Source organism: Pantherophis guttatus, chromosome 15 (assembly GCF_059756535.1).
Source record: "Pantherophis guttatus breed Tessera chromosome 15, ASM5975653v1, whole genome shotgun sequence".
NCBI lineage: Eukaryota > Metazoa > Chordata > Lepidosauria > Squamata > Colubridae > Pantherophis > Pantherophis guttatus.
Window position 1 is genome coordinate 479183 of NC_142077.1, and position 27942 is coordinate 507124.

The 27942-nt window shown below is 49.5% G+C and overlaps 2 protein-coding genes and 1 long non-coding RNA gene across 19 annotated transcripts; 1 reads left to right on the top strand and 2 right to left on the bottom strand.

The window, feature by feature from the left end:
• Window positions 1-474: 474 nt before the first annotated feature.
• Window positions 475-17595, bottom strand: ZNF362 (zinc finger protein 362). Of its 16 annotated transcripts, none has more exons than XM_087879461.1 (9): window positions 17386-17595; window positions 12091-12296; window positions 9452-9515; window positions 8299-8545; window positions 7648-7969; window positions 6791-7015; window positions 5622-5700; window positions 4525-4683; window positions 475-3742 (listed from the first exon to the last, which is right to left on the bottom strand). In XM_087879461.1, the coding sequence occupies exons 3-9, from the start codon at window positions 9512-9514 to the stop codon at window positions 3626-3628; spliced, it is 1212 nt and encodes a 403-aa protein (XP_087735587.1). In that variant the 5' UTR covers window position 9515; window positions 12091-12296; window positions 17386-17595; the 3' UTR covers window positions 475-3625. The 16 variants fall into 16 exon arrangements, with proteins under 16 accessions (XP_087735587.1, XP_034280129.1, XP_087735585.1 ...); XM_034424238.3 differs by having other exon boundaries at window positions 9452-9621; window positions 17386-17590; XM_087879459.1 differs by lacking the exon at window positions 17386-17595 and adding an exon at window positions 17228-17335.
• Window positions 17538-25526, top strand: LOC148111835 (uncharacterized). Of its 2 annotated transcripts, none has more exons than XR_015730088.1 (2): window positions 17538-19161; window positions 23900-25526. It is a non-coding gene; the product is annotated as an uncharacterized LOC148111835 (long non-coding RNA). The 2 variants fall into 2 exon arrangements; XR_015730087.1 differs by having other exon boundaries at window positions 24597-25526.
• Window positions 20634-27161, bottom strand: LRRC47 (leucine rich repeat containing 47). Its single transcript, XM_034424231.2, has 7 exons — window positions 26404-27161; window positions 24723-25157; window positions 24425-24541; window positions 23999-24114; window positions 23026-23128; window positions 22406-22495; window positions 20634-21951 (listed from the first exon to the last, which is right to left on the bottom strand). The coding sequence occupies exons 1-7, from the start codon at window positions 27088-27090 to the stop codon at window positions 21745-21747; spliced, it is 1755 nt and encodes a 584-aa protein (XP_034280122.2). The 5' UTR covers window positions 27091-27161; the 3' UTR covers window positions 20634-21744.
• Between the last annotated feature and the right edge of the window lie 781 nt (window positions 27162-27942).

Consider the following 27942-nt stretch of genomic DNA (forward strand, 5'->3'; position numbering starts at 1 on the left):
TTGTGCGGGAAGATTTGGGCGTAGTCTCTCGGAGGCCGTTCTCATTCCTGGTTCTCTTACGGAATTTAAAATGACTCGGTTCCCATGAAGTGTCCCAGTTTGCTTACCGACTCTGGATTTAGCTTAAAAGACTCAAGCGATTCACTTAACAACCGCCACAAAAATAGGTTGCAAAAATCGGGTCTCTCAGGGGTGACTTACTTCACGACCATCATGACTTATGCTTGTAATGGGGAGGCTCCATTAAGGTCGTAAATCGAGGACTATCTGTAACTGCTTTGTTCTGATGAGCATCATAGGGACACAGATGCCTTTCGCTAAGCAAGCTGCTTCAGGGTTTTGGTAGCTTAACATGTTGTGTGTGAATGCAGACATCAGCCTTTGGGGGGGGTGTCCTCGAGTTGCAACCCCCCCCTCCCCAGGTGCAACAGCATCCCAGCTTTGCCCACGAAAAGGAGACACCCCTACACCAAGTCCAGCCCAAGATTGAAAAGACATTTTATTATTTGCTTTCCACAACAGAGAAGAAATACAAAGCAACTTTTAAAAAGTGATCATTTCTCATATATTGGTAATGTTATTTTTAATTTTTCTGAACGATGCAAACGGTTGCCCGGAACAAGGGACAAGCTCTTTCCACAACATGAGTGTTTTAGAAATTGGGAGGAAGGATGTTCCCTCTTTATATATTTTTTTTAAAAAATTCCTTTTCCCCCCCATTAACAAGGGCACTAACTAAGATGCTTCCTGGGCTTTTATATAGAAAAAAAAAAAGATGTTAACAATATGTATAAGAGTCTTATTTACAGAGTTATTAACATGCCAAAAAAAGAGAGGATACAATATTGAATATCATACAACATCAATTCAAAACCGAGAAAGAAAAAGTATTTTTAAAAAGGGGAGAAAGGACCAAATCAGTATAAATGGCAAGAAACAAACAACTTGCTTAAAAAAAAACAGCGATTTTTTTTAAGGCGTAAAAATATTTTTTTTCCTTTTTTTAAAAAAAGAAATAGTTAATTCATATCTTTCAAAAAAACAAAAAAACACCCAACAGGGATCGCAAAGGGGGACTAGAGAGAGAGAGAGAGGTGGATTTTCAGTTGTGTTGGTGGGGAGGGGCTGGATGTCTTCCTCCCCTTACCCTATTTAGACAAAACACTGAGATGCGATTAAAACCCAGGGAAGGGAGTGGAGTTGCATTTGGGGGTTTCCTGCAAAATCTTTGCAAGGGGGTGGCAGAGGCTGCCGTTGTATCTAATGGCATCTGCAGTTTTGGTTTCAGAAGGATGGAAGCAAAACTCGGTCCAAGGATGAACAAGGGCATTTTTTCCAGCAATTTTTTTTTTGGGGGGGTGGGGAAGGAAGGTTTGAAGAGTCTCTCTGGCTATTTTTCTTGAAATGGGGGTCTGTCCTGGGCCTCCCCCCAAGGCAAAAACCAAGCCAGAAACAAGGAGAGGAGGTAACCAAGAACAGCAGCTCAGTTTCTCAGCCATGGGCCACTTGAAGACGTCTGGACAGTTCCCAGAATTCCCTGGCGATAACGCATTCCTTTTCACGTGTTCTGTGGCCTGCTTGACTCTTATCATCCCTTCCTCTGCAATCTCTCTGCTCTAGGAGGTGGAAGGGAAAAAAAAAAACCAGGGCTAGCTGGGGAATTCTGGGAGTTGAAGTCCACCCGTTTTCAAATGGCCGAGGTTGAGAAATACTTGCCCTTGAGACTTTGGATGGGTTCTGGATGCCGGCAGGTGTGGGAATGATGTGGACTAAAGTCCTGCCTGAAAATGGAGGGTTGTTTTTTTTTGTCAGATGCAAAGTCTTTAGCGATGCCTCTTACAAACTAATGTGGCTGTGCCAGAGCCCACTTGCATGTGGAAGAAAGGAAGGCCTTGATGGCTATGGCATAATCAAGCCTGGGGGAACCCCTCCCAACTATATAGGTAGTCCCTGACTTATGACTGGTCACTGTTAGAGCGAACAATGGGTTTGCTATAACAACAGTGGCGTACGCTTAATGAGTACAGTGTTCGTTTTCTCCCGCCATGTACACTTAATAACTCTTGCAAAAGAAGTAAAATTGGGCCAGCCATGTGAGGTACCCATTTTACGACTGTTACGACTTAACAACTGTAATGTGCAGGCTCCATTACAGTTGTAAGCAGGACTACTGGTAGGCCTGAGATTGAAAAGCTGCATAATTACTCTTTGTCTGGGGAAGACCACTTTTCTAAGGCTCTTGGATGATTCACCCACCCTCCCTCCCCCTGGAAAGATCAATGAGTTTCCTGCAAGTTGCTTCTTCTCACCAGGGATGCTCGTCTTTTGTCCCTCACACACCAACCAGGAAGCGTGGGAGCGTCTGTTGATGCGTCTTTTGGTCATCTAGAGATGAATTGGGGCGACCACAAAGTGGAAGTGACAGACTTGATGATTGGGGGGGGAGGGGGAGGAAAGAAATGGCAAAGCGAGGGATCCCACTGTTCTCCCCCTTGAAGACTCACTTGGCCAAGTTGCATGCCCATCGACCAAATACAATGGTTTTCCAACTCAGTGGGAATATAAAACCCCCCAACCACCTACTAGTAGCTTGGACATGGCTAAAACACGTGCATGGAAGCAACAACCCCCCAAGTGCATGTCCCCTAGAGCTGTGCCCTCTTTTGCTGCCAGGACAGGTGCCAACCTCGTCTTCTCTACATGACAGATCTCGTCCAAGGGTTTGTCTCATCCCAGCAGGCCACCAGGGTGTCAAACCCATGTCTAATGCAGCGGACGTTCCTGACGTACTGTTACAAGTGCTCTGGATGGCTCGTCCCTCCTTGCCCCAACGGGTACAGGATCTCCCCACTGAGTTTTGCAATCTTCCCCAAGCTTTCCCCTCTCTCGAAAAAGACCAGAGGTTGGTTCCATTTTCCATACAAGACAGGCCCATGATTCTCCCTGATGTTGCGCCAGCCGTGATTTGGGTACAGGCTGACAACATTTGGCGTGTGGCATTGTCGCGTCCACCAGACGGTGCCTCTCTTCTCTTGATGCTTTCTGGGGTGTCGGGTCTCCTTCCAATTTAGCACCAAAATACTTCGCGGTACTGTCCTTGTCCAAGAAGACCCACAATGGCTTCAGGGTGCAGTCCAGAGGGATCATGTGCTGCGTGTCGGAGAGATCTCTCAAATCTGCGCCAATGTTTTTTTTGGGGGGGAGGGGGGAGAGGAGAGGGGAAAAATGATCTGAATTGAGAAAAGGGGGGAGGGAATACGGGAAAAAACAACGCCGCGATCCCAGAAAACGGAGCTCCTGGAGAAGCGAGGAAGGGAGAGTGAAAGTGCTGTGGAATTGTCTTTGGTTGTCCCCAACATCAAAGAGGACATGTCCCCTCCACAAACATAGTCAAGGCCCGAGGTTGCTCGGGGGTGAATGAGGGGTGGGGGACAGATGGGAGGGGGGGTCTCTTGGTCCTCCTGAGCACAGTGCTGTACACTGTCAAGAAATCTGAGGAAACAGCACAGGGGGAGCAATACGGCTGTTTTGCATAATCCGAAGATCTCCATCTTTGCTCCCTTTCTCGTTTCGGGCCTTTGCGAAGGTCCGTCACGCAAGGGGAGGGCCGCTGCTTCTCTGCGTTTCAGATGAGGGATATCCGAACGGGGATGCCGGGGGACTCCGTCCTCTGAGGAGAGTGCTGGTTCACCAGGTGTTCCACCACCGTATGTTTTGACATGTGCTTCATCAAATACGTCTCCTGAGGAAAAAGAGAGGACAGAGACAAATCAGCCTCGACCTGGGTTTGTTTACGGACTATTCGGGACTGAAGGAAAGCAACCGTTTTCACACTTATGACTACCGCAGCATCCCCACGGTCACTTGATCACAATTTGGACACTTGGCAACCGGCATGGATTTACGAAGGTTGCAGTGTCCTGGGGTCACGTGATCCCCTTCTGCAACCTTCTGATCTGCTTATCAACAGTGAAAGGGTGCAAAACTCATTTAACAATGTCTGGTTTAGGAATGGAAATTGGAGACGCCATTCTGACCGTGAAGATCACCTGTACAGGAAGCTCGGTGGAGGCACGAAGGGAGCAGGAGGGTGGCAGCTTGGGAAAACACAGAGCTACTTCCTCCTTCCGGGTCAGGCTCAGGCTCACCCCATGTCCTGCTGGAGGCACTGGGACCATTTGCAACTTCCCAGTTTCCCAAACTGTAATACGATGGATTATCTGCAACTGGGTGGCACGATTTGTACCTCAGGTTCCTGGCAAGCCCTTTCAAATGCTCAAGACTGGTGAAGCTTCCCTCTAGAGGTATACCATCAAAGGTGCATCACCTTCAAAAACCCCACCCTTCCCACTTGGTGCCTTCAAACCCCACCCCAAATTCAAGGGCGGTACTTTGGGGAGCCGTGACTTTTCATCTCTGCTTTGGGCCTTGGCGTTTTGTCAAAAACCTCACCGACTCGATCTCTACGCAAACTCTTGGCTTTTCCCGTGACATTCGCGGCCCGGCTCAGAGTGGCTCACTTACTGAAGTATACGCTCGCCCACACATGCTGCAGCAGTAGGCCTTTGCGTGCTTGATTGCATGCGCCGAGAGGTGGATCTGGAGCGAAGCCGAATCCGAGTACGCCCGGTAGCAATTTGGACATTTGTAGGGTTTGTCTTTGTTATGCTGCCGTTGGTGTGACTGCGGGTAGTGATAATGGGAGGAAACAGGTAAAACACAAGGACAGTCTCTGGAGGCAGTTCTGCAGACCATCCATCCTGCAACAGCAAGACTCCAGAGCTAGTGGTAGTCTACCAGAAAGCTTCCGGTGCGCTTCTTCCCGCCTCCCTGAGCTGTCTCAATCTGAACATAATGCAGGTAATTTTGATATACAACAGTTCGTTCAGTTACTGTTCAAATTTACAACAGCACTGAAAAAGGGGACTTATGACCGTTTTCCACACTTGTGACCGTTGCAGCATCCCCATGGCCACGGGATCAAAATTCAGATCACGTGACCCCCCCCCCGCCGCATTTGTGACCTTCTAACAAGCAAAATCAACAGAGAAGCCAGATTTGCTTAACATCCGTGTTGCTAACTTAATGGCAGTGGTTCATTTAATAAGTGTGGCAAGAAAAGTCGTAAAATGGGACAAAACTCACTTAACAAATGTCTCGCATAACAAAAGAAATTTTGGCCACAATTGTGGTCGTAAGTTGAGGACTACCTATAATAGACTCAGGGAAACCATCCTAATCTCTCCTTAATTGCATTAATGGTTGCAAGGAAAAGCAAAAGAACATAATTGAAGTTGCGTTGGCAGAAATTGTGTTTTCGTATCTAGACTTCTTTTGTTCTTTCAGGAAAGTAAAAAGAGATTCACGCTGGAAAAATTTAGGTCAATGTTTTTCAAGTTTGGCCGCTGCAAGATGTGTGGACTTCAACTCCCAGAATTCCCCAGCCAGCACAGGAATTCAGGGAGTTGAAGTCCACACAGCTTACAGGGACCCAATTGTGTGCTGATTTATGTGCTGCAGTTTCTTCTAGGGAAACAGATATTCTGCATCCAAGCTGCGGTCTCAACTTCCCATTATGTCTCCCGCCATTCCCCATTGGCTTCCCCAACCTCTCCACTCACCTGGAGGTTAGAGAGCTGTGTGAAAGCCTTTTCACAACCGGCATGCGGGCACTTGTACGGTCTGTCTCCGGTATGAATTCTGAAACGCAGCAAGACACAGGAATCGTTTCACAAAGCCACCCAAACACTAGTTAAAAACCATGGCTCAAGCTAACATCTTCTCCACCCTGAGACTCGCATTTTCTGTGCTGGAGTCTTGAGGGACAAAGATTTAGATTCTATGGTGAAGCCAAGACACAAAGATGACACGATTTGGGTGACACGCCAGCGTTCACCAACGCCCAACAACTATTCCTGAAAGCGTGCTCCATTCCTGCACGAGTTTCAAAGGCTGTGGGGGATGCAAGAGACGGGACTGTGCTCTCAGGTAGCCGCCAGAGTCTGAAAATCATGCGAGGGGGGGGGATGTTTGTGCAGGGCTTTCAGGGACTGCAGAGGCAGCAGTAAAGCATCGTCCAAAGCCACTTCAACGGCAAAAACCTTGTGCAACCCAGAGTTGCCTTGAGTAGACCGCAAGGGCCGGTCAACAGAAAAAGACACCACTTGAAAATAAACGATACGCAGATGATCCTGGGCATTGTAGACAATTGGATTGTATTTTTAAAAAATAAATGAACACTTAAAACAATTGCTTCTCTTTTGTGCGTGTGCGTGTGTGAGAGAGAGACGCGCCAGCAGAGTCAAGTTAGGCATTTTAAAAAATTTTCAAAACACCCGGTCCAGAAGTTTCAGCATCACTGATTTAAATGGTCCAAGTGAAGAATGGATGCTTTGTTTGCCCAACATATACATGATCAATGAAATGGTGTGTAAATGTAGTAACACGACACAAAGTGCTCAAACTAAGGACTCTAGTCTTAGAATCCCTGAATTCTAGGGACAGATCCATTCACACCACCTACAACACAAGATGTTGCTATAGATGCTCCTTCCTTCTTGTTGCCTCCAGATTCATGAGCGACTGTGCAGTACAGGCCCCGATTCCACATTGCTACCTTATCCTGTGCTTGTAACTTTGCCCCTCCTTTGCAACCCCACTTCTTCCATTTAACTCCACCCCCTGGCTTCCCTCCAAATGGTTCTATCTGCCCCACCACCCCGACGAAGGACGCCCGCTGCCGTCGTTGACCTACCAAGGTCCCAAGGCCTCTGTGCTGGCTGACCCCTACCTGGTGTGCTGCTGGAGGTGGGAGAGCTGGCGGAAGGACTTCTCGCAGTAGGAACAGTGGTAGGGCTTGACCCCCAGGTGGATGCGCAGGTGCTGCGCCAGGTAGGAGGCGTTGGCAAAGGACTTGGAGCAATGCGGGCACTTGTGCGGCTTGGCCTCGGTGTGTGACTTGGAGTGGATCTGCATCTCCGACTTGGTGAAGAAGGTAAGCGGGCAGACTTTACACCTGAGGAGCGAGGAAGAGGGGTTAGGGACAACGCTGAACCCCAAACTCGGGGGGCTGCCCACAACATGGATTTGACTCTGGCGCATGTGGATGGCGAAAAGCTTGGTCTTGGAGAACACACTGTCCCCGGGTGCAAAAATGGGAGGCTCAGATTACAACGCTTGGAACGGAGGGTGAAAGGAAGCTTCAGACTGAAAAACAAGGTGGACTTTCGATTTCTGGAACTCACTGCCACAAGATGTAGCAACATTATCATCATACATGGGTCTGCAACGCAGAGTACCAAATCCACAAAACTACTAGGAGCCTCAGGGTTTTGTGCGGAGGGTGACAACCCCATCTTTAAGGGCAGCGTCCCACCTGGACCCACAACCCAGGCCCAGAGTTGAGGTAAGAGATAATGAGAACAATTATACTAGTTGTTGGTTTTGAGATAGGTTGTGTCTGTGACAGCAACCCTTCTGTGGGGGCACCCATTTTTCAAACCAAAAATGTCAGCTGTGGCATGAACATTTAAACACAACCGTTTCCCATTTTGTTTTTGAAGCCAAGTGTGGCATTTGCTCTGCGCAATAAACCGCACATTCATTTCAAGGTGCGCCAGTGGTCGGAAGCCCGTTTTCTCGACCCACCTGTACGTCTTCCCTTCTTTGCCGATGTCTCCCGAAGCTAAAATGGGATACGGGACCACGAGGACTGGGGGTCCCGATGGGTTCTCGGCCTTGATCTTCTTGCGGCCTCGTTCGCTCTTGGGGGCCCCCAGCAGGCTGTGGCCCTGGATTGTCTTGATGGAGTCCAAGAGTGGGGGGCTGGTGATCCCCGAAATGAGGGTGGGCGAGGAGGCAATGAGGTGGCTCTGGCTGGAGGAGGTGGGGGTGGAGGCGGTGCTGGTGCCCGTCCCCGTACTGGATTCAGAAGTGCTGACCGCAGGAGTGCGGGACCCCAGCCCCAAACCTGGAAGTCGGGGGGAAAAGGCTAAGCAAAATCCTGCACCGGAGGAAGAGGAAGGAGTCTCGATTCAGCCCGGTTCTCCTCTCTTTCATTTTTTTAAAGAGACAACAAATTATGAACACAATTCTCTTGTTAAAACAGCGCACCATCGGACAGGTTGCAAAATCAGGTGCGGTCATTTAATGCCTGCGCCCCCTCAATGATGAACTTCCTGTTCATCAATATGGTGGTCGTAAGTCGAGGAATACCCACAGCTCTATCCCCTTTAGCCGTGGCTTCACCCGGTCATCAAAATCATGAGGACTAGCGCCCAAACCCTTTTGTTTCCCTACCTGTGACGGTGCTGGTGGCAGGGCGCGCGTGGAGGGCCACGTCCGGCTGGGGTACCGCCTGGGGGTGAAGCCCCGGGACTTGCTGGAGCTTAGGAATGGACATGATCGAAGGGCTGCTCTCCGCGGGCGAAGGGGGCACCAGCAGGGGCTGCTGGGAAGACACCGAGGTAGGGGGCAGATGGTGGGGACGGATCTTCTCCGCCATGAGCTGCTCCTTGATTTTGTTGATCAGGACTAGATTGTCCAGCTTGGGACAGAAGAGGAGAGAATGACCGACCTAGAACGACCGATCGACCATCGTGGCTTAAAAACGACAGGGGGTCAGGCTAGATGACCTTCAAACACCCCTGCAATTCATGCACTCAACAGAGGAAACTCCTGGAGCCCAGGCAAGTTTAAGGACTAACAATAATTTAACAATGGGAAAAAATGTTGTCTAGTCCCGATTCAACGGAACCGAAGCGTTCCTGCCAAACTTCATTTGGGCTTCAAAGCTAAGTAGTCAGACTGGTTCATCTTGGAGTGGAGGCCACTAGGAGATCTCGGATAGCATAGGAGGAGAAAACTTTCCTGGAGAAGAGGTCAGCACTCGGACCACGAATCTGTGTGGGTGCTCCCTTTATGCGTTTATCTCCCTCCCATTGCTCCAACATTAATAATGGGAATTTGGAAGAAGATTTCAAGTGAAAAAAAATACCCCTTTTTCTTACATACACCAGGATAGCTGAAAGTAATATAATTAAGGCAGGAGCTGCTACTCTCTTTTCTCAAAATACATGTAATTAAATTTTTTAGAAGAACATAAAATTATAAAGAGAGAAAAGAAGGAAGAAAAAGAAAGGAAGGAAGGAAGGAAAAAAAAATAAATGCAAGTTCAATTATAAAGTTCTCTCTTACTTGGGCCCATTTTTTTTCAATCATCCTATGGGGAATGGCGAGGAAAAATATCCCACAGGCCCCCACGGTGGGATCAGGTTTAACCCCAAATGCCTGCTTGGCTTTACATATATCAATATTATCAGGCTTAGCATTTCCAAACAGGGCAGGAAAAATCAACCTGCCGGGTTAACTTTAGTTCTTGAGGACTAGAAACTTTGGGGGAGGGGGAAAATATCTAACCAGTGATTGGAAGCCGAGACGTCGCGGTTCTTACCTGACTGGGCATGGTGGGAGGCGGTGGCCAAAAATAGGTGTTGTTAAAGCGCGGCTCCGCCATTCTGGAGAGCAAAATAGACGTAAGAAGAGGATGTTGGGTCAGGTCTGGAATGCAGAGATGTTCTCCTGCATCCGTGGGGTCCTTTCGCCTCCCCAAAACCCCCCGGGCTGCAGAAAAGACGGAGGTGCTCAGCTGAACCCCGAATAAATCCCGGAACAGAAAAATAAACCACAGGAAAAAACAGTTGCAGAGTCCTAGAAATTCTGCTTCCCCCCCCCCACAAACTCTTCGGTTAGTCCTTGACTTACAACAATTCATTTAGTGACTGAAGTTACAACAGCACTGAAGAAAGGGACTTAGGACCGGTTTTTCACACTTACGACGGTTGCAGCCTCCCCGTCTCACGTGATCAGAATTCGGATGCTTGGCAACTGACTCGTATTTATGACGGTCACAGTGCCCCGGGGTCACGCAGTCCCCTTTTGCGACAGCAAAGTCGATGGGAGAGCCAGATTCACTCAATGACCGTGTGACTTAGCTGAACAACGGCAGTGATTCACTTAACAACTCTGGCAAGGAAGGTCGTAAAACGGGGCAAAACTCAACTTGACAGAACCGAGTCGTAGTCTAGCAAGATAAATTTTGGGCTCCGTTTTAGTTGTAAATCGAGGACTTTCTGTTTTTGGGACAAGGTCAAAAAGAAGCAGCTAAATTATATTTTTAAAAGACCGGTTAAGACCACAAGCCTCTTTTAAACCTAGTTTCAGCTAGAAAAGACAGAGACAAACCTCACACAGACTCCCACTTAAATCCCAAACCTGAGAATGGGATGGGGACCAGCCAGACTGTTGAGTGAAGGCTTGGCAGCACCCCCTTGTTTGTGGCACCCCCAAATCCTGGCCTCCAACTGGACAAAAAAGGACTGGTTTTTTTTTACTGGTGGAGTTGGATTGGAAACCCCACCCCCATCAAAACCGGCTGAAATCTTTCAACCCCCACCAAATTTTAACTCTCACAGATAATATAAAATATATATTTTCAAAATACGCACAGAAAACCAAAGAGTTGGCTAGAACTGGGCCCACTTTTAAAGTTTTCACAATTTGCTAGTGGGAAATTCAAGGCAGGGAAAAACTGGAACACAAATTCACAACAAAGAAATGACTTCTTTTTTTTTTTTGCCAAGAGACACAACTTTGGAAAGTTTCCCCCATTTTGGAGTTACTGATAAACTGCAGCCTCCACCCAAAACTCCTAAGCCATCTCCAGCCATAATAAAAATAACAATCAGGGAGACAAATTAATTGCAGCGCTCATGGATTAAACAACACAATTAAATAATTTAAACTGAGAAAACACACTTCAAATCAGCACCGACAGCCAGATAGAAACCTCTTTTTAAATGATAGCAAAGAAATTTTGGTTGTTCGGGGTTGGAAATGACAATCCCAAACAGCCTGTCCCATTAACCTGCTGTTAATGAGACTAGTAGCAAATGCAGGTGGAAGCCGATGCGATTTGTACAATCGTTTTTTGGGCATTTTTATTGTGGTGAGATATTGTAGCAAAACCATGAAAACCTGCCAGAATTTTTCATCACTTCGTCTTATATGTATCTAAACTAAGATGCATCCAGATTTCAAGCTTTTTTTCTCTCTCTCTCTCCTGCTTTCCTCTTTCTTGTAATCTTTTCTGCCAAAAATCTTTTTCTCGATTCCCCCCAAAGATCCGTTCCGTCTCCCTTTATATCCCATCATCCACAAAGTCAGCGTGAATCCAGCTTCGCTTTGGGCCACACCCCAGATGTTCAGCATCTGTCCAAGAGGCCACCTTTGAATCCCAACCGTTCAAACTGTCCAGCATCCGAGTCACACACAGATATATCTTGGTCACTTTCTTTTAATGGCCTAACTTATCTAGGATGGTTGGGGGTTAAGAATAATTTGAGGTGGGCAGAGAGAAAAGGAAGGATGGGGGTTAAAAAGAAAGCAAACACCCTCCTGATAATGTTACTTAGTTCGGTCATGAAATGTTTGCAAGAAAGCAACAACATTCAGACAGCACCAAGGACCCCACGGTCCCCCCCACATCTTCCTCCCTGCAAGCCCCCCTCCTTTCTAGCACTGATGATGTTACCTAGTTGGGTCATGAAATGCCTGCAAGGCGACAGCCAAGGTGAGAGAGCACCAAGGACCCTACAGTCCTCCTCCTCCCTGCAAACCCTTCTAGCACTGATGACGTTCTCTAGTTGGGCCATGAAACGTCTCCAAAGAAACCACCATGCTCAGAGAGCACCAAGGAGCCCTCAACCTTTCAACCTTGGTTTGCAATGCCTCCAAGCTTCTGCTTTGACCTTCAGAAGTCAGAGAAAATTACCCCTGGGTATCAGGGGGTCCCAGAACCAGAAGGGGGCACATATCCCCCTTGGAAAGGATGACCCTGCTTTCTCCATAGCCCTGAGCCAGGGAATGAGGGATAGGACTCCCTCCACTGGACACAAAGTCCGGGCCGCCTGGGGAAGGCAGGCAGGCAGGGACAGAGAGACGGAGGGGTGGAGGTGGCCACTGCTGGGGCCCTGCAGGGTCCGGTCGCAGCCCTGCAAGAAGGGAAGATGTTAACCGCAGCTCGGTACTCACGGGCTATCTTGAACCCTGGCGAGAAGGGTGTTGCTGCGACTCCAAGCCGTCCCTTCTGGTGCAGGCAGGGACAAGCACCGGCCGCCGGGTTCAGGCCAGGAGGGCTCCCCGGCCTCCGCCAGATCCTACCCAACTGCAGTTAATACAAGCTACGACCCCTGGCAGGGGGAGGCTGTGCCTGGGAGGCCGCCCGGCCTCTCGCCTGGCTGAAATAAAGAGAAATAAGAAATTGTTCACACAGAAACGGCGGCCGAGCGCTGAGCATGGGCCCGGGCAGGAGATGGAGCCTCCTGTGGAGGGGCAGTCTACCTCAGAAGAGTCACAGGGCACCTGGGAAGATGCCTAGAAGCTATTCTTAATTCAATTCCTCCGGTAAACCTTACTGCGTGTTCCCATCATCTAATCAGCTAAACTGGTTAACCTGGCTTAGCTGTTCCTAGAGCGAATGGAGGTTCTGCAATGGAGCAGGTAAGATGCACCCCTGAGACTTCCAGCTTCCAATAAAGAGAAGGAAGGAGTGAAAGAGAAAAGCAAAAATGCAGAAAAAAGAAAGGAAGAAAGCCTCACAAACACTGTAGTTGCGTTCCCGACACACAGAGTGTAGTTTTCTATTCCCTTCCAGCATCACAATAAAACAACTACCTCAGATGCCACCGAAAGCATTCAAAACTGAAAACAACAGGTGAAGTCAAGGGACCGCTGGCAGGTAGTTCTCGCTTAGCGACCCTTCCAAGTTATGACAGACCTTGCCAGTGCTACTTACAACCTGGTTTTAAAGTTGTAATGGCCACCCCTCCGGTTAGGTGGTTGCATTTTCGACGTTCAACAACCGGCCCGCATTTATGGATATTTGGAGCGTCACAAGGTAATGTACAATTTTATTTTTTTTGCTGGAAACTGGGGTTTAATTCTAGTTTCTAGCCAAAACACACTGATTTCTACTAATTATGGTCTATTGAATAGGCCAACATGAGCTGGATTCACCTGTTACATTATACCACAAATTGTGTTTTATAAATCTCAGTGCTTGAATCCATACCACTAAGGAGTTATACTCTAAACCACAAACAAACCAGGTTTTCAAATACAAGTAAAACTGCAACGGAAACAGTGTAACACCTACAGCAAGGAGCTTTTGCTATTTATATTTTTCCCTGTTCAAAAGTTTCAAACTAACTTGGATTTTCAAAACATTTCAGATGCGAGTACAGAAGGCATGTGGTTTAAAATGTTTGCTTTCCTTCATTAAAAAAACTAAATAAATGAGCAAATCAAATACACTTCCTTTGATTTAAGACCACAGGAGGGGGAAAAAAATCCCCTAAAATTCACATTTCCAACTTTCCTGGAAAGTTGGGAAAACAAAAGACTCAAACAGACTGGTGTTAGGAGAAAAAAATCCTCAATTTATCTAAGAAAAAATGACAAAGCCCTCAAGGCTGTAATTTTCTGATATTAAAATTTGGACCTACAGTTCTCCAAATGAAAAAATCAGAGACACCACTATGTATATTTTAGGGGAAAGTCTTTTTCAAATGTACATATATTTAGATATTTATCCAGGTTTTTTTCCTTCCATCTTACAGGGAGCCCTTGACTTATTTTGTCAGGTACAAGGCAGATAGATGGCTGGTCTGGGGAACTCAGGGCCATAAGGTGCTGGCCTAATTGCCATTCGGGCCGAGTCAAATTAGTAATGATAACTGTAAAGGTTCCTAGTCCTCAAGGCTACAGATGAAGGCCAGATGTAGGAGACACAAGAAAATTGTGTTTGTGTAGAGAGGCCTTTAGTCTGATAAAGGCTTTCTCTACATCTAGGATAAGTTTCATCAAACAATATAAAACTGAATAAAATAGAACCAAATACCTGAAAAGCTTTAAGACAGGGGTCTCCAAATTTGGAAACTTTAAGATGGGTGGACTTCAACTCCCAGAATTCCCTGGCAATAACACGTTCCTTTTGATATGTATCCCCACTGTATGCCTGCTTACTCTCTTGTGGTCCCTTTCTCTGCAATCTCTCCGCTCTAGACAGTGGAAGAAAAGAAACAGGTATGGAGGGCTGAGGAATTCTGGGAGTTGAAGTCCACAAGACTTAAAGTTGCCAAGGTTGGAGACCCCTGATTTCAGAGATGGAAAACTCACTTGGTCTCACATTTAGAGCAATTATTCATCCATTACTAAAGGATGTGGATCACAAGCTGGCTGGAAAACCAAGACTCACACAAGAGACAGAATGGACACTTCCTCTCCGGCCTCCTTCACAGCCTTCCGGTTTTCCAACCAACTGACCTTCCAAGTACCCCGATTTCAGCATCATGGGGTCCCTCGGCCAGGATCTGCCTCTTTAGTCCCCACAGAATCGTAGTGCTAGAAGGGATCTCGGAGGACATCTAGTCCAACCCTCTTACACCACAAGCCCTTATACTATCCCGGACAAATGGCCATCCAATCTTCTCTTGAAGGGAAAGCTTTTAGGGTGTGTGACTTAAACCCAACGTCTCCAAAACACAGGCCAGACTCCAGAAATAAAGCCACATTTTAAGCCCAAAACACAGCTTAACAGCTATACAAACACGGTTAGGGCAAGGGAGGGGTCCCTCTCAGCACCCATGCCTCGTTGACCCCCCTCAAATTGTGTCACTCACAGTTCACCAAACCCCTCCCGTTTAAAGGAAAAACAAATGCAATTACAGGTAGTTCTTGACTTACGACCACAACGGAGCCCAAAATTTGCGTTGCTAAACAATGCCATCGTTAAGTGAGTTTCGCCCCATTTTACGATCTTTCTGGCCACCGTTGTTAAGCGAATCACTGCCCTTATTCAGTTAGTAACCCGGTTTTTAAGCGAATCCGGCTTCCCCATCGACTTTGCTGGCGAGAAGTTCGCAAAAGGGGATCACACGACCCCAGGACACAGCAAACGTCATAAATATGAGTCAGTTGCCAAGCGGCCAAATTTTGATCCTAAGGCACTTTTTTCCAGGGTCGTTGTAACTTCCAGTGGTCACTAAATGAACAACTGTTAAGTCGAGAACTACCTGTATTGTATTCACAGCCCTCCAAACGGAAGGACCTCTTTTTATGCAGGAAAAAAATAAACTGAAAAGGGACCCCCCCAACATCCTCCCCCACAGCCCCACACTTTTGCCCCCCCACCCCCCAAAAACCTCTCCCTCCCCATCCCCTCCCTTCCCCAAGGCCTGGAGTGGCAGGAACCCAAAGCCTGAGTTTTAAGGGGAGTTTAAGGCGGCCAAGAAAACGAAGCAAGATTATGGACGGAGACCCCCACCCACCCACCCAGGCTGCCCCAAACTGCTGGAAAATAACACAAAAGGGAAACACAAACACACCTCCTGGAGATTCCATGCAGCCAGTGGGGGAAAAAAAGAGAATTTCCAGCATTTTCCCCCCAAGTAGCCACTGCACTCACTCACTCACTCACTCACAGATCATCTTAGCCCCCTCCCCTCCCCTCCCCTCCCCCCAAGAAATTCCAGCTGGACCCCCCCTCCCCTTTCCGGCCATCCCAGGCAAACAAACTCCGATATTAACCAGGATACATTTCTACCCCAGGGATCGCATAAAGTGTGGGGGGGAAAGAGAGAGACATCTCGATCTATTTCACACAAAGCCGGAACACTTGTCACAAAAGTCCCCGAATCCGTGAAAAGCGCCAGAAAAACACCCAACACAACCACAAAACACACACAGCGGGGAAGCCAATCTCCCCCGCCCCCCCGCAAAAAAAAAACACCAAAACCCAAAACCCACCCACGAGCCGTGCAAAGTTCCCCGCTTATTCCACCGCAAACGTGGCATCGCTCAACGCGGAGAGATTTTGCAGGAAGAAAGGGAGAGAAGAGAGACGCCGACGGATTCCCACCATTTTGGAGCCAGAAAGGGGGGAAAAGAAAGCAAGCAAGCAAGAAAAAGCCGCAGCCAGCCCAGCAACTACCCGAAAAGATACAGTTGGCATTTCTTCCGGGGGTTCTTGTCTCTGTTCTGCCTTTCCTTCTCCTCCAAGGCGGGTTCGCTGCCCCGCGCCCGCCTCGACACGCGTGGAAAGGGAAGGGAAGGGAAGGGAAGAGGCGGAAGGACCGAGGCGGCTGGGGGGGGCAGGGGGGGCTCCGCCAAGCTTTTCCTCGCCAGCTCTGGGCCCCCGGCTCCCAAAGCCCCCCCCTCCCCAACCCCGCCCCGCCCGCCAGGAAATCCCGAGGCCAAAGCGGAGCAGAAGCGCCAATTGCACACACAAAAAGAAAAAGAAAAAAGAAATCAGATTTGTTTCCCCTCTTTGGGGAGGGGGAAAAAGCCCCCCTGCGCCCCCCCAGCCCTCTTCCTGCGCCCCCTCTCCCCCCCCCCCCCCGGGCCGGGCCACTTTGGATGAAAATTCGCAGACAAAAGAGCGCAAAAAGATGGCAGCCAGTGTTATTTTTAAAACCGATCGGGGACGCCATCTTCTGCAGATCTGGGGGAAAAAGGGGGGACCAGCCAGCCCAGAGACCCCGCCGGGGGGGAGGGAAGGGGGGGCTGCTCCCCACCGCGCCAGGCAGCCCCCCCCAAAGCAGGGCAAGGGGCCGAAACCCCCAAAGGAAGAAAAACGCCACCTCGCTCCTTGGAGCCATCGCCGCTCAGTGCTTGGGGATCGCTCCTGGCCGGAAGGCTGCGCCAAAAAGGGGCTCTTGGATCAGCATGGCTTGCGGGGGGGTTTTGGGGGGTTTTTTTTTTGTTTGTTTAGGATCTGCTTGCTCTCTCTCTCTCTCTCTCGATCCCCCGATCGCGGTTTTTGAATCGCCCGGCCTTTTATTTATGACAAAAAAAAAGAAAGAAAGAAAGAAAGAAAGAAAGAAAGAAAGAAGCGAGACTTCCTAGGCGAAGAGAGGCGCTCGGCTTGCCAATGGCCACTCCGCCGCCAGCCGTCTGCAAAAGGGAAAGGGGGCGCCCCCCCCCAGCCTGCCTCTTTCTCTCCTCCTCCTCCTCCTCCTCCTCCTCCCTCTCTGGCGGGGGGGCAGAGAGGAGACCCCCCCCACTCAAGCCAGGCTGGGTGGCCCCGCCAAATCCCGCAAAGCCCCCCCCTGCAGGAGAGACCCCCTCCCCCTCCCCTCCCTTCCCCCCCCGGGTTCCTCCCGAGACTGACCTGCAGAGCAAGAGGAGGGGGCGCCGGCAAGTTTGCCCCAAACGGCCACATTTTTCCAAACTCTATTTCTCCTTCCGACCCCTCCCTTCCCACGCCCCCCCCCCGCCTTCTGGAGTTGAAGAAGTCAAGAGAAGGCATGAGAGCCTGGGCCCAGGTACCTTCACGGGAGGAGGGGGCGCTGGGCTTCCTTGCGGTTTGGGGGGCTTCCAAAATTCATCCGTTCAGGGTTGGGGCTTTTTGGGGAGGGGGGGAAGAGCGGCTGGTGGGTCTCCCCCCCCTAGGCTCCCTGAAGGTGGGATGGTACATCCAACGTCCCCCCCCCTCAGCACTTCTGGGTCTCCCCCCCTTTCGCTGGGTGGTTTTAGTTCAAATCTTCCGGGTTGGTCGACAGTTCACTTCTGGGTCCTGGCGAAGGCTTGGAGATCTGGGTAGATCCCTTAAAAGAGGGGTTTCCAAAAAAAAAAAAAAAAAAAAAAAGAAGGGCCGGGGGTGCGGGGGAAGAGGAGGAGAAATCTTTACCTTTCTAGGCAAAAAATAAGAGGAAAGTTTGCCAAATCTTTTTAAGAGTGGAGGGTCGTTCCTTCTTCACCTCTGCTTTCTCACTCCTTTTTTCCCTTTGTTTCTTTCAACAGTTTTCTCTTTCTGTCTCTATTTTTTCTCTCTTTCATTCTCTTTCACTCTTTTTCTCTCTTTTTCTCTCTTTCATTCTTCCATTCTTTCTCTTTTTCATGCTTTCACTCTCCCTTTCTCTTTCTCCTCTCTTTGAGTCTTTCTTTCACTCTCATTCTTTCTCATTCTCTCTCTCTCTTTTGCTCTCTCCCCCTTTTCTTTTTGCTCTCTTTTTCATTCTCTTTCTTTCTCTCTCTCACACACATACACCCTTCCCCCAACTTGGCAGGGTGTCTTTTCCTCTCTGCCCCCCCCCTTTTCAAAACACCTTTGAAGTCTCCAACTTTACAGAAGGGGAAAAGGGTGGAAGGTTGCAGCCAAAAAAACACAAGAGTGTGGGGTGAATTCTGGGTGGGAGGGACCAGTTGGGGGGGCAGTCAACCCCCCCTTTGCACACCCAGATTTTGCAGAGCATCTAAGAAGAGGCCGAGGGTGGGTGGGCTTCTTTTTCCACAACCCTGCTGAGATGTCTACATTCCTGGGCTGGATTTTGTTGCCCCCAGACTCAAAAGAGGTCTTTAAATTAATAAAGAGACTTAGTTGCCCCCCCCCCCCAATCCAGCAAATGGGAACCCTGGGAGCCCATCTTTGGATTGCTGCTCCCCCCCAAATCATCAATTTTGTGACCCCTCCCCTTTTAATCCAGCCCCTTCCTGAATTAAGAGGGAAATTTAGGAAGGATATGGGCCTCTTTTTGAGGAGGGGGCTGAAAGAAGAAGAGTAACAAGGGGGGGGAGCACTGAACTCCCATATGTAAATTCAAGGGAACAGCCCCCCCCCATCCCCTCAATCAGGGTTAGTTTGTTACTCTCTTTAGTGTTTTTTTTAAAAACATCCATTTTTGGTTATCTGAAAGTTTGTTATTCTCCTTTGTTACTTTGCTGGAGGAAACAGTTTCACAAAGTGATTATTACAGGCAGTCCTCAAGTTACAACTATTAGTTTAGTGGCCGCTTGAATTCACGACGGCACTGAAGAAAACGACTTAGTACCATTTTTCACACTTATGACGCTGTCATGTGTTCAAAATTCAGAAGCTTGTAAACTGGCATGGACTTATGACTGTTTTAGTGTCCCAGGGCCACAGATCCCCTTTTGCGACCTTCTGACAAGGAAACACAATGGGGAAGCCAGATCCACTTAATGACCGTGTGACTAACTTAACAGCTGCAGTGATTCACTTAAGAACTGTGACAGGAAATGTGGCAAAACTCGCTTAACAACTGTCTCGCGCTAGCAACGGAAACGTTGGGCTCCATTGTGGCCGTAAGTCGCATTTTCTGTTCTCTGGGAGGCTCGGGGATGATGGTGGTGGTAGAATCCAGTCATTTGGGGATGATGGGAGATGGAGTTCAGGGGGAGGAAACACTGTTAGAAAAACTGGGCTGCCCCATTCTCAGCTGAATGCCAACTCCCAAGATTCAGAACCCGTTTCCTCCCCCAGCAAAAAAAAACCGTCTGGAGGGCAAATTGTGGCTGAAGACTTCCCAGCTCTGGTTTCCTCTCCGCATCCCAGGTGGGCAGAGACCCCCGAAACTCCCCCACCCGAATCTGGAAGGAGAGAAGCACAAAATCCCCCTGGCTGATCAGAGGGCCCGGCCTCTGCCAAGCCAAACAAGAGGAGAAGCTTGGCAGCTGGCCAGGAGCAACAAGGGAGGGGCCCTCTCCCTTGAAGCCCACCCCCCTTGCATGGCAGGCTGGCCGGACCCCCCCCCCCCCCAGGGAGGGGAGGCCTTTGCTGCTGGGCTGTGTTTGCAGAGCTTTCCCTGCACAGCTGGAAGGGGAGGGGGATAAGAGGCCAAATGACCCCCCTCCGACTTCCTCCAACATGGAGAAGGGGAGCTGAAAGCGGGCCTGGGTCTCAGAGGCTCTGTGTCCCCCCCGCCCCTCCACACACACACTCCAGGGCTCTGAAAACGTAACAACTTTTAAGACTTGTGCATTTCAACTTCCAGTCCACAAGTCTTAAAGTTGCCATGTTTGGAGACCCCTGCCCAACTCCCATCTGGGAAGCGTCTTGCCCCCTCCCCCCTTCAATTCTTTCTTTGCGACACATTCACACAACATAAAATTGAGTTTGCTCCAGATTCTTCTTCCTTTAAGGCTTATTCAGTTGCTTTGCATTCCTCGGTTGTTGTTTTTTTAGCAGTTTGCTCTCTCTTGCCATCCCATAATTGTCTGCCTTTCCCTTTGCAGCTTCACTGCCCGGCCCCGAAATTAAAAATAAATTATCCAATTGAAATTGCAGGTTCCCAAGAGGCTGGGAACTAACTAGCCAGGATTACAAAGGCTCTCCTGATTGCTGCCCTCCTGTGGCTGTTCTGGGCTATTGCAGCTCTAGAAGGCAGCCCTCTGGTGGTGCCTTGGGGCAATTACACCCAGCAAATGACAATGGGGCCCCAAGTGGCTGAGAATGCAGGCCGAGCACCCACCTGGTCAAGCCCTTCGGCGTTTACATAAACCTCAATTCTTGGGGCACACTAGAAACAAGCCCATCGATTGTCAGTGTTTGGGGGCACACTGGTTGAAGGCCACCGTCCTCCGACTTATTTTTTCCTGAGTGTGACCCCCAAATTCACTGCTGTTAACTCTAGCCACAGGTGAGGAAGGCCGGCTGAGGCCTGCTCTGCAGGGCTGGCGCTGCCTGCTCTTCTCCACCCCCCTAAGGCTGCCAAGTGAGCTTTGGGCCCAGCTTCTTTGCCCCATTTCCTTCACTGCCGAACAAAACACGCCAAAGCTGATTCTGAACATTTTTATTCCCATTTTTGGGGGATGGATTATCGATGCCCCAAAGTAAAATTTGCTAGCCGAAGGCCTTACATTCAGAAGTGTATTTTTAGAGGGAAATTCGGATTTTAAAAACCATTTTGTGCTGCCCTAAAGAGCAGGATTGTTTCTCTACAAACCGGAATGCGGGCACGACTCTTGGCCAGCCTTGGCAAAAGAGAAATGAGGGATGGGGCACTGCCCGTTGCCCAAGGAAGAGGGTATTTGTAGACTGGGGGTTGAATTTGGGGAGGGGGGGTCCTTGGTGGTCTCTGAATTTGGTGGTTTTCTTGCAGCTGTTTCATGACCCAACTAGGGAACATCATTGCTAGAAACCAGAACCCCACTCCCTATTAGCACTGATGTTGTTACCTAGCTGGGTCATGAAATGCCTGAAAGAAAACGACCAAGCTCAGAAAGCACCAAGGACCCCCGTCTTCCTCTTCCCCCCCTCCACAAACCCCCTTCCCTTCTAGCACTGATGATGTTATCTAGTTGGGTCATGAAATGTGGGTCATGCAAGAAGACGCCAAGCTTAAACGCCACCAAGCACCCCACAGAGTTGGGAGGGAGCAAAGGTTAGAGGCCATTTGGGAGACCCCCACCCCAAAGTCTCAGGGCCAAGCTGGGGCAGTCACGGCACCCCCTATTCTCTTGGAGAATCCACATTACAGGGAAGGGAAGAACCTGGTAGGGAAACGCTACCCTCCGGCGATTTTCTACTGGGGTTCCTTCCCCATAGGACATTCCTCGAGGAGACCACCAACCCGCCTCTTCCCCATGGAAGGAACACAGTCACACAGCACAGCAAAATTAGACCCACAGGGAGGGATCAGTTGGCAAAAACAACTTTGTCCGATGCACGCTCATTGGCAAAGGATCGAAACTGACACCCCCCCCCCCTCGTCTGAGTAGGGGGATTAAAGCAAGCTGAACATCCGAGTCTCTTTCGAGACCCCAAATTCATGCATCTTAAAATAGCTCAAGGCTTCCTGCTGCAGCGGCTGGCGAACGAGCCGAGCACCGCGACTCCCCGAAAACTTTTATAAAAAGTCCCGAATGGAGTCCCAGGGGAAACAGCGCTTAATGAAGGACGGTGAGGAGGGAGGTGTGGAGATCCGTCTTTGACGGGTAAAGGACTTTGAGGTTCCCTTCTGCGTCCACAACCCGGACCTGTTCCAAGATCAGAGGGGTGTTTGTGGGGCTGCCTTCGGGCCGGAGGATTTCGTGATCTGAACCCGCTTCCCCGTCTTTGTTGATTGCAGTCAGCCTGTTCATCTCGGCCATTTTCTGTAGTTCATATAAATCACCATCATCATCATCATCATCATCATCATCATCATCATCATCATCATCATCACAATAAAGGAGATTATTTTAGTGTTTCCTCCTGGGCTCTGGCCAAAACTCTGAACTGGGTTCACTTAATGACTGCAGAGTTTACAACCGCCACGATCACTGTAAAGAAGGCCGGCTCTGATTGTCTTGTTTTACGACTGTCATGCTTTTTGGCTGTAACTGGCAGTTTCTATTGTGGCCGTAAGTTGAGGACTACCTGTTATTTAGGCTGGATATTATCCAGCCACAGGTGTAACTGCGCACGTTGTGGTCCCAGCTGTGAGCTGGATCCAGGGCCTGGGTGCTGCGATCAGGCGCATCGTTGCAATTCCTGACAGCCCCGAGACCCATGGTTCCCAGCCCTGATGTGAGAGGCGGGGAAGGATGGGGGGGAAGGAGGACGTACCATAACGAGAGTGTCCATCACGTCTTTGCACAGCTGAAGACTAGAGGTGCTGGTCACTTCCAGAAGCAAATCAGTGGTCGTTTTCCCAAGCTTAAAAAAGACCAAAAAGAAACATCAACATTTAATCCCTGCATTTACAAGAACAACTCAATTTACAACCATTCATTTAGCGACCCTTCAAAGTTGCAACAGCCTTGGAAAAAGTGATTTACAACCAGTCCTTGCAGTGACGTCGCTGCGTCTTCATGATCACATGATCCAATCCAGGCGCCTGGCCACTGACGTTTCATGACCCAACTACCTAACATCATCAGTGCTTAGATGGGAGGGGGGCTTTGAGGAAAGCAGGAGGAAGAGGAGGTGGAGAGGAGGACTGTGGGATCCATGGTGCTCTCTCTGTTTGGTGGTTTTCTTGCAGACGTTTCATGACCCAACTAGGTAACTTCATCAGGGGATTCTATTCCCGACTGTAGGGAATATATGTACTATGTTTCCTCCTTGATTGCAATATATGTATACCAGGCCGGCTCGATTGTGTGATTGGCAGATGGAGGAACTGGTCTTAATAGTGCAGGAATCCCAGCCCCTTCCCCACCCACTGCTCAGCCAAGCTCCCTGACCTTCGTTTTCTCGCTGTTCGTAATGGGAGGGAAGGAAATCACGGAGCCTTCGGCATCAACCAGGCAGGGGTAATTCTCCTTCCCATCCAGCAACTGAAGGTACCTGCCCAAATTGAAAGGAAGAAGGCCCACGTTATTAGGATGCTATGATAATCAAAAAATAAATAAATAACTTGGAAACCCCAAACAACTGCCCTCAATTGATGCACCATTTAAAAAAAAATATTAAAACTTCCATCCTACATCTCTAAAAATAGCAGCCGAGAGGCAGATCAAACTGCATATTTAAGAATTTAATTAAATCTGAGCCACAAAAGGCTTCACGACAGGATAATCAGTGCTGGGTTTCTACCTTTTTACTTTAAAACGTACGGAAAACTAAATTTTTCTATACATGCGATTATAGGGTGTGTATTAAATGGATAAAAATAATTTAGTTTAAGCCTAAAATAGCATATTTTGCTATCTTGGGACTTTTGTGTAGAACTTAGATTTGAGCATGAAATCTTGAATTTTTTTTTTTTTAGACAACCCATTGAGAACTCAGATAAATAGATAAAAATAATTTTGTAAAAGTGATTTATTCGGGTGTTTTGTGTAGAATCTGGGATTTTTTGAACATGAAATTTTGGATTTTTTTAAAAAAGAAAACCTTGCTGGCAACCCTAATATAAGTAAGTAAAAAAATATTTTAAAACAGATTTGTTTTTGTTTGCGTGTGTGTAAAATCTGAGTGTTTATTTGTGTGCAGAATCTTGGGATTTTTTCTTAAGAAACCCTACTGCTAATTCTGGGATAAATAGGTAAAATAATTTAGTTCAAAACTAAATTTTTAATGTAAAATCTGAGAGCACAAAATCTTTGTTTCTTTTAGGAAACCCTGCCAGCAACCCTGTTTAGTCTACAGACGTGGTAACTCTTGAACTCGTGCTCCACCCTACTTTTTCTCCTCTGCCTCGAACTTATGACGTACTTGTACAGCCCAGAGATATTCTGTCTTTTCTTCTGTTTCCGCTGTTCATCAGCTTCGGCCTGCAACTGGCGAAGGAGGTCGTTGGCCTTGGTCTCCTTCCGGCCCAGGGGGATGATCTGAAAAATGGGAAACGGTTTCAAGATGGGCAGCTTCGGAGAGAGGGGAGAAAAACTGAGGCAGAAAACAGGCATGCAACTTATAAGTATGGCATCCTTGATGCTCTCTGAACTGGGTTGTTTTGCTATAGACGATTCATGACCCAAGAAGGGAACATCATCAGGGCTAGAACGGAGGGAGAGTTTGCTCCTAGCATTGATGACGTTCCCCAGTTGGGTCATGAAACGTCTGCAAGGAAACAACTATGCTCAGGGAGCACCAAGGACCCCTCCTGCTCTCCACAAACCGCTCTGCTGGAGGATAGCCCACCTTCAACTCCTCTGGGGCCCGAGCTTCATAGACAAGCGGTCCTTTCACCAGCTGCAGGTCGTGAGTTGCAATGGTGGCTGATGTTCGTTTCTCACAAATGTCCTCGTGGAGTTTTGTCTGTTTATGGGATTAAAAGAAAAACGGATTTAGATTTTGAACTATTCCTTTATAGCATCATTTCAAGTCGAGATCCTGCTGCCTGATCAGGAACAGTTGGACTCCCCCATTTGAGAAGAGTTTTCTACATGGGAGGGACAGGAGAGTCCATAAGGGCTTAGCGTCCCTTTCGGAACCCCACCTGAACGGAGAGGAACCTCTTCAGAGCATTGCCAGTGCTGAAATCCATGCCTTTCACCACACAACACACGATGTAAGGACGGACGTCTTTCGCACTGGGGCTGGCTTTCACCACCAATGGCGCCGGGCTCTCGGAGATGTGAAGGATTTTCACCAGCAGTTTTTGGGCATCTTCCAGTTCGTCATCGCTGCCTCCTTTCTTCTTGTTCTTTTCTCGCTTCTTTTTCCGGCTTTCTTCTCTCTCGGTGCCCCCCTCCTGCTTGCCTCTCCCCCGGCGCAGATACTCCAAGATCGATTTGGTCTGGCAGCCGTTCACCATCTTCTCCAGCCGTTTGTCCTTCAGGGCGTTGCCTTTCAAGTTGACGTCCTTCAGCTTCGGGCAGTCGGCCAGCTCCGCTGGGATTTCAGAGAGCTTGTTATTGGAGACGTCCAAAGTCTGGAGAAAGAAAACAGAGCTGGTTGTTTTTCCACCAAGAAAAGAGAGCAAATCCCAAGGAACAAGCCTTGTCCCCTCAGTCAGACATGACAACCTCAGCAGAAAAACCACAACAGGTGGCAGGGCAAGAGTTCACGCAGTGACGTTAAGAGGTGCGAGGCATCTTTTGGGGAAGTGTTTACCATGAACCTTCTTCACCCCTTCCACATTCTTGGTAGGGAGATCACGGCCATCATCATGGGAGAGTGTGTGGATGTTCTATTAACTTTAACTTTATTGGCATTGCACCTCGTACAACGAAATTAAATGCCATCTTCAGTGTACATTATACATAAGAAAAACTATAAAAATAAAACACACACCTCCTTCACATTCTATGCAATTGAATTGAAAACCCCTGATATTGCATTAATATCGCACTATACGGTAGAATTCATATAGTTACTGCTCTGGGATAGAAGCTGTTTTTCAGCCTATTTGCCTTTGTTTTTATGATCCTGTACTGTCTGCCAGATGGTAATAGTTCCAAAAAGAAAAGGGTTCCCAGGATGAGACGGACCTTTAAGGATGTTTTATGACACTAATGCATTTATGTATCTTTGGTCCCTGAAGTCAGAAGGAATGAGATATATTTTCTCATCATTACAGAAATGTACAGTCCTGGGGGGAAAGTTTATTTTCCTGAAAACAAAGTTTTGTTTTATGTTGATGCGTCTGTGTGAATTTATTCCCCACCCCCCACTTTTCATCAATAGATGTTGATGGCCGCTGTCTCCTGGTTCCTCGGCCAGCACTGTCACCCACTGCATGTAATGTAGAAGACAGAGCTGGAAGGGACTTCGGAGGTCTTCTAGTCCAACCCCCTGATCAAGCAGGAGATCCTAAACCATTCCAGCCGTCCAAATGGCTGTCCAGTCTCTTCTGGAGGGTCTCCCGTGATGGAGGAACCACCACTTTTGGGAGGAAGCCCTTCCACTCAATAACTGAGCTGCCATTAGAATGGGAAGGGACCTTGGAGGTCTTCTAGTCCACGCTGAGCTTGTTGATCAGAAAGGTCGGCAGTTCGGCGGTTCGAATCCCTAGTATAGGGTCTCCTGCGTGAGCAGGGGGTTGGACTAGATGACCTCCAAGGTCCCTTCCAACTCTTGTTACTGTGTACCCCCAATTATGCACGGGGTGCGTGTTTTCCTGAAAGGTGACCTCATGGCCCGTCAGGCATTTGCGGGGCCTGCCTCGTTTGCCTCACCTTCAGCCCGACCAGGCGGGCCACCTCTGCGCCCAGCACCTCCAGCTCGTTCCCGGCCGCCTCCAGCAGGCCCAGCAGCGGCAGAGGCGAGGGCGGAGGGCCGGGACGGCGACTCCCCTGGGCGGGCGGAGGAGGCGGCGGGGGCAGCATCGTCCCCGGGAGGGCGCGCAGCCGGTTCCCGCCCAGCAGCAGCTCCAGCAGCGCGGGGGCCGAGCGGGCCAGCCCGGGTCCCAGGCCGCGCAGGCGGTTGCGGCGCAGGTTCAGCACCCGCAGCTCGGGGAGAGCCGCCGCCGCCGCCGCCGCCTCCTCCTCGGGGCCCTCCAGGCCGCCCAGCTGCGGCGGCAGCTCCTCCAGGCCGTTGTCCGACAGGTCGAGCGAGCGCAGCGCGGCAGGGAGCAGCCGCCCGGCCAGGGACAGCCCCGCAGGGCCCAGCGCGCAGCCGGGCAGCGCCAGCGCCTGTAAGCCCGAGAGGAGGCCCAGAGAGGCGCCGGGCTCGCGTAGCTCCTGGCAGCCGCGGACCTCCAGGGAGCGAAGCGCCGAGCCCAGCTCGCCCAACGCGGCCGGGAGGCGACCTCCGGCCGCTCGGACCCTCCGCTCCAGAGCCTCGCCGGCTTCCAGCCGCAGCTCCCGCCGCCCGCCCGCCGCCAGCTCGGGCCAGTCCTCCTCGGCTCCCTCAGGCGTCGCCATGTTCGCTCTCCCGGCCGCTTCCGGCGCGCGCGGATGACGTCCTGTGACGCGAGCGGAGGCGCAGCCATCTTTCCCCCCACGTCACGCTGTTTTCCCCTTCTCTTTTTGCGCAGGCGCCGAGACATTTTAAGAGCGGCCTTTTTCTCAAGCTGGGTTCTTTTTTAAGATGGGCGGACTTCCCGCCTGGGGAATTCTGGGAGCTGAAGTCCATCCATCTTAAAGGTTGCCCAGATTTTTTACACCTTTTAAGAGAAATGTTTTTTTCCACCGAGTGGGTTTCTCAGGCCTTCCAGTGGTGCTGCTTCTCCTTCCCAATGATTGATCCGAGCAAGAGTCTCCAAACTGGGCAAGTTTTAAGACTTGTGGGCTTCAACTCCCAGAAATTGGGGCGAACATGAGGAATCCTGGGAGTTGAAGTGGCCAAGTCTTAAAAGTTGCAGAGTTTGGAGTCCCCTGGATTAGCAGCATCAAGGAAGCGTCAGATCCTACATAGACCTTCTCCAGGGGAAGCGTCCCTAAATTGGTCTCCTAACGGTGCCTGCATCACCGACCTTCCATCATGGTCTCTTTCTGGTTAACCTAGCCAACCTAGTTGGAACATAAAATGTCTACAAGGAAACCACCAAGCTCAAGAGAGCACCAGGGACCCCACAGTCCCCCTCCTTCTCTCCGCACACCCCACTTCCTTCCAGCACTGATAACGTTACCTAGTTGGGTCACTGCCTGGACAAATGGCTGTCCTTTTCTAGGCAAGATTTCATGGCCTGCCATTGCCTCCTTCCTAGGGCTGAGAGGGAGGGACTGGCCCAACCTCCCCCATCTGACTCCGTGACCAAGTGGCACTAGAGCTCT